The sequence below is a fragment of the Nomascus leucogenys genome, chromosome 4, assembly GCF_006542625.1.
Source record: "Nomascus leucogenys isolate Asia chromosome 4, Asia_NLE_v1, whole genome shotgun sequence".
Lineage (NCBI taxonomy): Eukaryota > Metazoa > Chordata > Mammalia > Primates > Hylobatidae > Nomascus > Nomascus leucogenys.
This window is the reverse complement of record NC_044384.1, coordinates 97615603-97628769: the sequence shown is the minus strand read 5'-3', so window position 1 is coordinate 97628769 and position 13167 is coordinate 97615603. Positions and strand designations below refer to the sequence as shown.

The following is a 13167-nucleotide window of genomic DNA, read 5'->3' as shown; positions in this document are numbered from 1 at the left end:
AATGTGCATAATGTTCTGCCTAAGATGGCCTGTGTTACAAATGCTCAAAACACTGTCCTCCTGGGACTGTGACTTCCTGTGCCTGGCCTCTCATCCCTACTCTCCAGTTGCCCTGAGACAACTGCGAAATTCACCTGTGTCAGGCTGGCAACGCATAGTGACTTTATTATGAAACGTCTTCATGACCTTGGTGCCCAGGTGGTCTTCAGTATAGTCCAGCAGTCAAGCGGTTGCTTAAATATGACTTAAGCTGTATGACTTTGCCGTGCCTCGATGTTCTCATCAGTTAATAGGCATAACAATAGTATGGGTGTCACAGGTACTTTTTCTTCATACACAGTATTGTTTTTCCCTTGTCAAAGTGTATAATTGTACATTTACCATTGTGGTTTTTGTAGTAAAGCCTGTCCTCTTTGTAGTGTATAAACTCGGTGAGGGCAGGTCGCCTGATTTGTTCACTACTGGCTTCCCAGCATGTCCTACTGTACCTATCAATAGAAGCTGATTGACAGTTATTGACTACATGAATGAGTAAAGGCATGAAGGGCGTCATCATATAGACACCATGTAGGAAACGGATGGTCTTACTAAGAGCTAGCATGCACTCACTCACTGGTTCATTCACTATGCTTTCATTTAGGAAGAACGATCCCGCGTTCTGATAGGAAAACACATTTTCTCTTAACCCCCAATTTGAGGGTCCAACTCCTGGGACCCCTTGCCTCGGGGGTCAGGCTGCGCTTGGCTCGGTTTGGAAAGGGCTGGCACGCTTCCTCGGGCGGACAGTATGCACAGAAGCGGAGAATTCATTATAACCAGTTAGTCATCCGTAGAGGCTGTAGACACTGCCCGTGGGCGGGGCGCACCTGGCGCTCCTGGAGAGGGGCCTGTTCCCTTCGTTGCCCTCCAAGGTGGGAGCGCGACCTGCCAGAGCCCAGGGGAGCTCGGGTCTGCCCGCACTCGGGAAAAGCACTAAGAGCCTCTCGGTAGCAGTCCTTCTCCCTCGCTGCCAACTCTGAGATCAAGCCCAGCATCTGCAGGGGTAACTTTTTCCAGGGACTACTGGAAAGGAGAGCCGGCCTGGATCCTAGCCGGACACCACCTGGCGGAAGCTGGAGCCCGCCCTTACTTACTTCCCTGCAACCTGAGGGTGCTGAGGCCCAGGGCGGGTGACGGGGCAGAAAGCAAAGCCCCGGTTGCAAAAAGGCATGCAAATAAGAACCCAGGCATCTGGTGCGCCGGGAGCCCCGGCGATGTTAGGAGCGCGCTCCTTGCTGGGGTCACCGGAGTTGCGCTCGGCCGGGCAAGGATGACTCAGCCTCACTCCGGTCGGTCTTTACAGCCAGCCTGCGCGAGGGCTCCACAAAGTTCCCAATCACACCCCAGACCTCGCACGGGGGAGAGGGGTTCTGCAAGCTGGGTCCCGGGGTGGGGGCAGCGGCGACAGAGGCGGGGAGAAGCCTGGTTCCCACGACGCGCAGGGGCTTCTCCGGCTTCCTTTCTCCTCGCCCCCGAGGGCGGCGAGAAGGCGCCTCCTCCGGCGCTCACTGCCTCCTGCCCAGTACGGTGGGCGCCGGAGTGGGGAGCAGGCAATCCCCCAGGCTCAGAGAAATCTTTTATCCCCAAATCCAGGGTGTCCCCCGGTCAGGATCGACTCAGCGCCGCGTTGGCTTCCTCTCTCAACCCTGACATCCCGGTCCCCACCAGTCGCCGCAGCCGGGCGGACTCCGAGGGCAGCGGCCGCTGGGGAGCCCCGGGGCCTGGGTCGGGCGCGCAGGGGGCCACTGCCCTGCGGCCGGATGCCGGGAGCCCCGCGCTGGTGCGCCCGCGCCGCGGTGGCAGCACCGCCCTCCGCGCTTTCCTCTGTCGGGCGCCGCGGCCGGAGGAGCAGCTGCCGGCGGTCACGCAGCGCTGTTCTAGCCAGAGCTCCGAGCTCCCACCCAGTCCCATCCCCGGCCCGCTCCGCCCCGCGTGCGATCCCGCCTGCCGCCGCGAGCCCGTGCTCCTTGCGGAGATTTCTGCTTCTTCCGCAGCTCCCTCCCCGCAGGAGAATCGCGCGGCGTGGGCGGAGGGCGCGCCCCCTTTAGGCTCAGCGGCCCCCGACCCCGCCCGGCCCAGGGGCGGAGCGAGCATGCTACGCCCGCTCGTAGCAGCAGCCCGCAAAGTGCGGAGCGCCGCGCCCCGCCCTCGGCCTCCCTCCCGCGCCTCCAACCCCCACCCTGGCTGGGGTCGCCCCGGCCCGGGGCCAGCCCGAGAGTCGCGCCCACGGTGGCGGACTGCGGAGTTCTAAAGAACTCAGCGGCCGCAGTAGCCCGGGCGGGGCAGGGCGCGCTCCGCCGCGGCCAAGGACACTGGAGTTTGCGAGTCCCCGCCCGCGCGGCTCCTCCCGCCCCACCGCCCTCCCGCAGCGGCCCGCCGGACTCCCCGGGGCCGCCGAGGCGGGGCCGGGCGGCTGCCGCTGCTAGAGGCGCGTCTCGCTGCCTCCTCCCCCGCCCGCCTCCCTCCCCACCTCTCCTCCCTCGCTCCCCACCTCTCCTCCCTCCCTCCTCCTCTCCGCCCTCCCCGCCCCCTACCCGCTCCTTTTTCTGCTCCCCAAGTGAGCCGGGCGCGCGAGAGGCAGGCGGGGCGGCGCGGAGCGGAGCAGGCAGCCCCGCGCACTCGCCCACCGCCCGCTCCGCGCAGCTCCCCGCGGCCGCTCTCGTCGCCGCTGCAGCGGGCGCGTCGGAGGGAGCCCAGCATGGCCGGGCCGGGCTCGCCGCGCCGCGCGTCCCGGGGGGCCTCGGCGCTTCTCGCCGCCGCGCTTCTCTACGCCGCGCTGGGGGACGTGGTGCGCTCGGAGCAGCAGATACCGCTCTCCGTGTAAGTGCTGGCTCCTGCGCCGCCCGGGGAGGGGACCCTGCCGCCTGCGACCCACTGTGCCCAAGTTTGGGCGCCTGCAGGTGCGGCTGGGCAGGACCCGCCGCGGGCGTCGGCCTCGCCGCTCGCACCTGCCTTTCGGGACCCGCGTCGGGCGGCGAGGCCGGGGTGGGATGCTCTGGCCCCTGCCCGCAGGTTGGCGAGTGAGATCTGGAGAGGCTCACGTCAAGTGACGGCACCAACTTTGGAGCCTGGTTACCGAATCCAACTTCCATGGGCCGCTGAATTTCCCCCCTCTTTGCTCTACTGCCGCCCCACTTCTTTTTTGGGAGGGGGGGATGGGTGGATTTCTTCTGACTGCTATTTGCCGGGTGATGCCCAGTTTGGGGGGGTCGAGTTCTCGGGCAGTGGTTCAAATGAAACTCAGTGGTCTTTTTAGAGAGCCTGGGAGACTTTGCGCATTCTTAACTCCGCGACCCCCCTCGGGCCCCCTCCCGCGCTGCGCTTTGCAGTTTGGTGCTGGCAGTTTCTACCAAGGCGCTTTTTCTATCTTTTCTTCTTTTAAAACATGTTACATCGTCCTGCTCCTTCAGCCATAGCCCCATGTGTGCGTGTGCGTGTGCGTGCGTGTTGACTGTGACACGGGTGTTACATTTCTTCCTGTGCCCCTTCTCCCTGTAGGGTGAAGCTCTGGGCCTCGGCTTTTGGTGGGGAGATAAAATCCATTGCTGCTAAGTACTCCGGTTCCCAGCTTCTGCAAAAGGTAAGGTTTCTGTGGTGGCAGGAAGCGATGATTTTTCCGGCACAGAAAATGGAGGCAGATTTAGTTTTCCAAACAAACGTGAGCCCCGAGCAGCATCAGTTATCAGAGGAGTCTCTGATCCCCGGGTTTCTTGGCATTGTATCGTGCAGTGACTTCTTCCTACCAACCGATTATTTTTAGATGACACTTGATTCTAAACACAAAGAAAAGCAGGATACTCACTCGCACTGTCCTGGCTGGGGCTCGGAAACTGAGTGTTTTTGCATGACTCTGGTCTCCGTGTCGGTATTGCTGTTTCAGTGCCGGAGCAGATGCTCCTCGGGCCAAAAAATGCTAACTTCATCCAAGGGGCAGACTCAGTGCCTATTTTGTGATGCCTTTAACCTTGCATTGGAGGCGTGGGGTTCAGTGTATCAGAGAAAGACGCTGCACTATTGTTTGTCATCCCTGCAGTTGTACAATCCCATTATTCCCCAATCATCTAGACCCAGGGCTAGGATGCATTACATCATTACAGATAAGGAGAATGAATGTGGTTATCTTTCCACTCAGCTGCACTGCCGGGTAATAACCTATGAGAGTAGTCCACAAACTTAAGAAATGGGTCTGCATCCATGTAATTCTGGAGAGTAATGAGAATGGAGAATTGATTCTTAGGTTCTTATCAGAAGCTGCATCAATTTTAATTCAAACAGGCAGCATTTTAAGCATAAGCTTAAAATTACATTGTGAGATAAATGGTCCTTCGTTCTTCCCTTCAGGAAATAAAAAAAAAAATGGGTCGGGGAGGAGAGATTAGAGGGGTTCAAAGAATTTCAAGTTAGCAGATCAACAGGATTAATCAAAATACTCTCTTGATGATAGAAAATAAAATTGGCCTTTAGGGAATAATTCTCTGAAAATGGGTACAAACAGCTTAAATTGTTAACTTTTAAACATTTTAAAATATGATTTTTGGGCCAATGTACCATATGTGTTATGCATGCTGCCTGGTAACCAAGTACGTATTTTATTTATGGCATTCCCCTTCAGAGAGTAGCATTTTTGGGGACAGTATATGAAACAGTTTGCCACATGAAATCCAAATATCGTAATAAAGCGTTGGCCCACCATGGAATGACAAAAGTTATTATGGTTTAAAAATCGCCAATAGCCTTATTCATTGAAACCTTATTCATTGAAAGATTGCTTGCTCAACTCTGTTGTTTGGGAAGGTGTTCTTGAATTATAGGCAGTTGGTAAACAGTTGAGGCTATGAAATGCCCTTGTGGAAGATGAGAATTTACATACCTGTGGCCCACCTCGGCACTTACAGGAATTGCATAGGAATTGCCTCTTTCCCTAGTATTCTTTTAATCTGGACCAGTCTGTCTTCTGCTTTGGCATTTTGCCCACTTGTCAGATGTTTGATGTGATGAATTCTGGACTGTAGCATTGCCTGTATATTTTTCTTATGCTTTTAAAGAAGATAACATTTTGTATAACTTTAAAGAAATATTTCTCATGTGCAGTTGTAGCAACTCTAAAAGAATCCCTTCAGAGCCTGTTAATATTTTTTGGTTGTGCTTTCATATCTTTTATCTCACATTTTCTAGGAACACATAAAATATGTTTTTTTCTTTCTCTTTGAAGTTACACACACACACACACACACACACACACACACACACACACACACTGCACGAAACTCCATCAACCCTATTATTTGCTACTCTATAACAGCAAATTGGAAAAAGCTGAAATGCTTCTCTTACCTTCTCATCAGCATCCTTTCTGATATTGAATTCACTAGCCTTGCTTTGCCTTTGTCATGTTTGCAGCTTGACAATTGTGTAATTATTTCCAGCTGTTTATGGCTTTGTAATCATTTCTTGCTGCTGCCTGTTATTTTGTAATCTGATGCGAGGGAAAGGTGAGGCGTTGCTTGGCATTGCGTTCCAGGGTGAGTATCCACCCTAGTCCTTGGTTTGGAATCGTCTCCTCTGGGGGTCCTGAAATACTCACCACTTTGGGTTACTTGGTAGGGACTTTCATAAGTGATGGGGGAGCATGTTAGACAACTTCAGGAGCATTTTTCAGCTATCTTTTAGCTGTTTTGGCCCACTATCCCCGCAAATGCTTCTGTATTTTTAAAATTAGCAAGGAACATTGGTTTAGAGAGTTCAGAGTATGAATGGGAGTAGATCTGAGTGCTCAGAGTGTAGGAGACATAACATCATTTGGAAAAACAAGGGGATAATTGCTTCTCTTTTGCTAATTTTCAAGTTTCTGGCCGTTTGCATGAGGAATTACTCCTCCAAGTCAGAACTCTGTGCACCCTGCCATCATATCACTGTGTCTTTAACAATTAAGATGCTTTCAAAATGAGTTAGAAAATTTGGCTGGAAAATGCATTAACACTGTATTAAGGGGACTCAAAGATGACAATACTATGTTGTATAATAGAGTGTAATTGCTCTTTTTAAGGCATGGATGTTTAAACTTGATTTTCAGTTAAGTAAGGTATACTGTATACCACCATATAATTTTATGTATTTTATGTAGTTTCACTAATTGACACTTCATGTTGTGAATCAATGTAGTATGTTCATTTTTAGAATTGAAGTTTAGTCATTTTTGCACTAAAACATACACCTTACAGAGTAGTTATTGTGAATATAAGTTAAATAATAATTGGCCATGCATCTGTTTTAAGATGTTTAAAGACTGGGAAAACTGCCATTTTGGTAACATGTTTTTATTAGGTGATATAATTTGAGGTAGCAGTATTGTTACCGACTACATCAGTGTAAACAAAGATTTAGCAATGTACCTTGTTGTCATGGCTTCATAAATAAGAGTATTTTATCAGTTGTTTCTATGTTTAATACCATGGGTTTGGCCACTTTAGCCTATTATATAATATATTAGGTATTCAATGCCAGATATCCCCTGTATTTTTTTTTTCTTTTGTCTTTACTGAGCACAGGAATAGCAACCTGTTAGGTCCTTAGAAATAGGATAGTTTTGATTTTATAAAACGCAGTAAGCCATCTTTTAGGAAATTTGTCTGTTTTCAGTGCAGAATGGAAGATTGTGGGACTTGTCTGTGGGTGCTGGAGTTCATCTTGAGGGGTTTTAGATGCTGTGAGAGAATAGCAGGCCCCTGGAGGGACCGTGCTGGTGCACCGCTGTATGCCTGTGTGCTGCCTTGCTAAGCTGGCAGATACTGCAGAGGTTTCCATTCACTTCAACTTTTAATTAAGTTTCCGATTTGATATATCCATGCCAGTCAGTATTCAGCTGCCTCTATCTTGCTTCATTTTCCCCAAAGAATGGACTTTGTTTGGTTCTTTTGGAGAGGCATAGTTTCATTACCGCTGTATTTTGGGATTCAGTGAGAAGCATTCTAGTAGGTCCGGGAACCTAGGCTGTTAAACTCAGTCTCCGCATCTCTAACAGTCACAATCAAAGGCATTAAACTGGCTGATTCTCATTTCATCCTCCTCAGGGAGAATTGGATAGGAGCTGGGTTTTTCATTCTATTTAGACCTGCATTCGGGGAACCAATGTTCACAGGAATGAAGGGTTCCAGTTACATTTTCCAGAAACATGATGATAAATATACAACGGAAATACAGGTAATGTGTGTCTCTGCCAGTAACGCTGGAAAAGAATTGACATTTACCTTGGACGCCTTGTGGAGCACTTACCAAACATGCACATCTTGGAATGCGCAATCCGTTTTTTTGCATTATCAACTATTTATTGAGAGGGCAGCTTTAATATATAAAGTTGATATCTCTTTCCACAGGATAGCGTCAGCAAAGTAAAAGGTTGGTGCTTTAAGCCATTTTTATAATTATGACTTTTCATCAGTGTGGAAATCGATGGACTTTTAAATAATTGAATAGGTGTATTCACTTATCAGGAATTAGGTAGCAGTGCCGTGCTGCTCGTGGGAAGCCCGGCACTCTTTAGATTGCTCTTGTGGGGAAGGCGCTGTTTTGCTAACATTTTTTGTTGAATAAACACAGTTACTTGCCATCCTGAATGATAAATGCATTCAACCTATGCTGCGGATGCTTTAATTCATAGCATTACTTCAAATACTGGACTTTTCCTTAGCAGGTAATTTTTAAAAGTTTTGAAATCTCTGAAATGACAGTTTTTAATCATTCAGGGCAGTTTATTGGTCTCATTAACACAATCACCCAGACAGTAGCAGAGCAGGGCAAACCAATGAGCATTCAGTTTGTGCCTCTTATGCATACAGCTGATTGCACTTGTAGAGTTACTCATGGCCACTTGCTAACTTTCGGTCTGAGCCTTTTTTGCTAATTTTTTTTTCTTTTCCTTTCCTTGTTTTTTTTCTCCTTAAAGTTTCTTTTCTGCCAGATAGATTTCTACTTTGCCTTTTCTCCTATTAGGAACTGCTGCAGCCTGTGTTGCTCAGGAGACTGACAGATGCTACTCAAAATTAAGGGAAAATGAAAATATAGGCATGGTTTTCTGGTTGGAGGCAAACTTCAAATTTTTATTTCCCATGTGGTTATAATTTTGATTGATTAGCATGGTGATATCGTGCTGATTTTAATTAATTCTAACACCAGTGCAATTTTTAGGCAAACACATGAATACCAAACCACCCGATAATTCTGAAATCCACTGGGCCTGAGCTGACACAGTTATTGTTTCCAGTTTTTGATGAAGACATAGCCATATGTCAGCATGAGCAAAAGTAAAAGAAATGCGAAACCATCACCCCCAGCACCTGTGGCCCTTCCAGGTGTTTCATTTCCCTAAAGGTTGAAGCACATATTCTTGGAGGTGCAGGTTTGGGATTCTAGCCTTCATCAGCCTTGGATTGATCTCCACTTGGTGTTTAGGGTTCCCACTTATATTGATCAATCCATGGTTTGGTGTGTTGGGCCTACCTAAAGAAGTGTACATTTTCACGAAGGAGCCTTTATTTCAGGCCTGTCATGAATCCTGATTTACCATCATAGATGCTATGATGCCAACAAATGGGCTTTTTCTTCACCCCAGCACATCTCCTCTATCAGACGTGAGCAGCAGCTACTTCAGGGGTCCCTCCATCTTTTGTAGTCACAGTGCTTGTTGGCACAGTCTTCAGATTGAGACCACAGCATCTTCTACACAGGGAATGTTAGCAGATTATGTGTTCCCTGGGACACTGTGATTTGACTTAGAGGTTTGCTGTGGCCAAAACTGAGAAAAAAAATAAAATAGATGTTATAAAATGCCAGCCTATGAATTAGCATATGAGATTTTTTTCCCCTTTAAATGTAATTTTTATACAAGAGACATAACGGCCTAGGTTTCATCTTGAGTGACTGCAGTGAAGCTTTTGTGTATCATTCAGTGAAAGGAAAACTTCCTAATGTCAGGCTTCTGGTAAAACTGACAGAATCCTTATCAGCCCTCTTTGGTCCATTAAACAAAATTTTGCTTCTCCTTTAAAGGACGAAAATGATATGAGGAAGAGGAGGATGGTTGATTTTTCATGATTTTACTAAGTATTTAGTGACCAACAGACTGTCTGAAGTGGTTGTTCTATAATGTAAAGCCAGACTCTAAGGTCCCTCGACAGCCCAGTACTTTGGCCTGTACTTACAACTCACCCTTGGCAGATTAGGCATTTGTATAGCTGATGTGTTTTAGGGGATTTCTGTGTGCATAGCTAGCATGTCTACTTTTCAGAAGGGAATTATTTTTTACAAATACATACTTGAAAATAGTCCAGTTCATTTCTAATAAATGGTAAACATTTCAACTTCCATTTGCTTTGAACAACACTCATTGGGTGCTCATTCCAAGGCTGTTTAAGACATTAAATTTATAACGTGTATTAAATTTGTATGTTGCATAGCTTCCCATTTACCCCAAATCAACATTATGAAAATAAACAACTCAGAAACCAAACTATTAGTGCACATTTCAAGGCCATATTGGAAAGGAAAGCATTATCTTTTCACAAGAAATGGATGGCTGTTCCTTCACTTTGTGCACTTCAGAGTATTTATCTTGGCACCTGTTAATGGAAAACAGTACCCTCTTAAGGTTAAAAGGGCTGTTATGCATGTAAATGATCTGGACAGGCAAGGTGGGCACTCTATAAATGCTGTGGGTTCACAAAACAGACCTCGAGTTTTCCATTTTAAGGTGAAACAACTGCCAGTCGATATTTGGGGCCTGCACATGCTATTATCATAATACTTATTAAGTGTGTGTATGTGCACGTGCCCGTGCCAATAAAAATGGATGCCGCTCATCACAGAACGTGCCAGATAATGCTTGCTGATGGGGAAGACTGTTCTTGTCCTCTTGGGTGTTAGAGAGGCTGACTTGAGAGAATGAAGCAGGGCAGTAGGACAGAACTGAGTCACGCCAGTCCAACAGGCATGGATTTGTTCAGCTTCTGGGATTTTGTAGGCAGTTGGAATCTGAGGACTTGCTGAGATCAGAACTGGCTATGTAATTTGTGGTCCTCAGTGCAAAATGCAGAATCCCTTGTTAAAAAAATTATTAAGAATTCCAGGATGTGGCAGCAGAGCCTCAGACCAACTGTGGGGCCCTGGCTAAGCCTCCTGTGGGACAGGCTGTCCTCGTTTTGGCTTTCTCTCTTTCCTGCTGGATAGCTTACCCTCTCAGCTCCATTCAGTCTAGGAGGCTTCCTTTGCCCACCTTTGTTCCATCTCCAGTGAAATCATTTTCTTATTTTATGAGTAACAGGTCGAGAGCTTGGAGCATTTTCAAAGATTCACATCTTTGGAGATGCTTTGTTGTTAAAGGAAGGGTCATTGGCCTTAAGCAGTGGCATCTCTCTTTTTATCTTTTCTGTGTGCATTTCCAGTGTGGCCCTGGGCAAATTGCTTAATCTAATAGTAAAAATAGGTAGCACTCACGCTGTAGTTTCTGCATTCCAGGTACTGTGATAAGCCCTTTATATATGACATCCCATTAAATTCTCCCAGCAACCTAATGAGGCAGGGACTACCATTCACCCCATTTTACAGATTGCGAAGCCGAGGCTTGCAGAACTGATGCAGCCTCCCCAAGGTGACTGAGCAGGGTCTACATATCTGGCCACAGGGCTGTATTTTCTTGTTTTTGCGTGATCCTTTTTGACCTCAGTTCCTTTTTGTAAAGAATATGCATAATACCTGTATTTTCGAGCTCACAGGTGTTTGGGAGGATTAAATGAGAAACATCTGGGATATTCATTCAGAAACAATTAAAGCCTGGGTTAACAGCTGAGAGGACATAGCCTTGGAGTCAGATGGGCTTGGATTTGAGTCCCAGATCTGACATTTCCTCTTCTGCGTTGCCTTGTAGTTTAACATTTCTGAACCTATACCCTTAAATGAGAAAGGAGACCAGTACCTTCTATCTTATAGGCTGTGATGAAGGTTAAATGAAATAAAATATGCAAAGCACTTAGCACTGTGCCTGGCCCATTGGCCCCTGCCAGTGAGTTGTTTTTGTCATTCCTAGTTGCAATATACAAATGCAAGCTCTTCAGATAATCTTCATTGAGCTTCTGTGGGGCCTGGCTGCATACATACATGTGGACTTGGTGAATGAGCAAGTGCATGAATGGGTGAGTGCCAGGCACTGGCATGTAGGCAGGTGATCCCCAGCTGGCCCTTGATGAGAGTACTTCAGAGCAGGAGGAAGGCTGCAGTGGCGGCGGCCTCTGTCAAGATATGCATCCTTCCCCTCGAGATCAGCTCTCTTCTCCCTAAGCGTGGGGGGAGATGCCCAGAGAAGCCCACCACCCAAGGAATTGGGGTTGCCGCATCTGCCCCACAGCCCAGAGTGAGGTCCTTATGCCACAGGAGATCCCAGCATACCCAGCCATTTCCTCTGCTGTGGGAGCATGTTCAGAAGCCAGCTGCAGATAACCTCTAATCCCGATGCCCCCTTAGGCAGCCTTTCAGTTGTTTAGGACGATGTGTGGCACATGGGAAGTCTTGGTTCTCAGGCCATCCTCTCATTTATACTGTCCCACTTCGTTATTCATGAACAAGAGAGACTTGGAATTTTTGTCACTTTGATCCCATAATTAGTTCATAAAATTAAGGCAGTGTATGTTACGCACATTTAATGTGGCAGGGGCACAATGACAAATGCATTTATTATGTCCCCAGGGTGGTGGATTTTTTTTTTTTGCTTTCTTTCCCAAATCCTCCTAATCTTGTCCTTTGCACAGCAGAAGTGGGCATCTGTAAGACTAAAATTTGCTCTTGCTGTAACATTATGCTATAATTTGTGAAGCAAGGTGAAAGTTGGAAATATAGGGCAGGTGTTTGACTCTTTGTACATGTGCCATCCATAATGCCTTTTCCGTTGTATTGTTTGAGGCAGAGGTGGAACGATATTGTAAAAAGAACAATAGATGTGGGAGACAGTAAATTCACTGGATTCAGGTAATCTTCAGTCGCGAGTCATAACATCCAGCTTTACTCTCAGCCTCCTGCTGGTTTCCATTATTAGTGAAATGTCTATTAGTGCAATATGACTGCATCATGTACAAACAGCTCAATGGGCATAGGCTTTTGCCCCGCTGACATAATAATAGCCATTTGACTTCTGGAATGGTAATGCTACGTTTGGATATTCTTTCCTCTTGACTTTGGCGTGGGTCCCTGTTGGAATGCTATTGTCATTTGCTTTTATAATACAAAATTCGCACACCAACTCAGACAGCACACTTCAGACAAATCATTATCTGGCAACCAATAAAGGGTGTTTGTGTGCGTGCGTATGTGTGTTTTATATACATGGGTTGTTTCCCTTTGTTAGTAAATACTGGTAACTAATTTAAAATTCCAGAGTGTGTGGCCAAGTTTGAGTATTTGAGAACATCAGGAGCCACCTGGTTGCCCTGGAGTAAGATGTAATCCTCTCAGGAGAGGGCTCACAGCTCACTAATCTTTTGAAAAAGCCAACAGCACACATTTCCCAGAATGGGTATTTCAGAATTACAGAGCCATAGCTGGATTTTCTACTTGAGCAGTGAGGTTTTCAGTTTTTTGCTTGAAACAAATGCTTTATGAATGATAGAAAAAATATATATACTTGGAAAGAAATCAGAGGATTGACTTTTAAAAATCTACTTTTAAGAGAGGTGGCTGGTCTTGGGAAGGCAGAACTGTGTGGAGTTGAGAGTCTGAATCTGAGTGGTGACAATCTGGGTTTGAATGGAGAGGCTACTGCTGACTGGTCATATGACCCTGACAAGTCAGTTGCTGAGCCTCAGTGTTCACACCTCTCAAATGGGCACAATGGTACTAACTTCTAGGGTGAGTTGAGAGGCCCAAATGAGAAGATGCATGCAGGATCCTTGGCAGTAAGTGACTCATGGGAAGTGTATAGAAAAGGTAGACTGTTGTCATTATTATTATTATTCTCAAGGAGTTGCTTCTACATACCAGCAAGTGTTGGTTGCTAAAGACAGTAGTTTGTCCACTTGAGGGGTTGTTAACGCCAAACCATCTGGAGGCCTTGTTTTGAGACCTCCATCAAAGTTGCCTACGACTCAG

General features: G+C 47.1%; 1 protein-coding gene across 4 annotated transcripts in view; it reads left to right on the top strand.

Moving 5' to 3' along the window:
* The first annotated feature begins 2377 nt into the window (after positions 1-2377).
* The window catches only part of CACNA2D3 (calcium voltage-gated channel auxiliary subunit alpha2delta 3), a 962218-nt gene continuing 951428 nt past the window's right edge, over positions 2378-13167 (top strand). For 3 of the 4 annotated variants that reach the window (XR_004029736.1, XR_004029737.1, XM_030811588.1), the window contains exons 1-2: positions 2525-2859; positions 3538-3619. Coding sequence is in view for 2 of the 4 variants with exons in the window: in XM_030811588.1 (XP_030667448.1) it covers positions 2738-2859; positions 3538-3619 (204 nt within the window). In the remaining 2 variants the exon portion in view is untranslated. Of the gene's footprint in view, positions 2860-3537; positions 3620-13167 lie in introns of all 4 variants that reach the window. The other variant, XM_030811589.1, reaches the window with a different exon arrangement.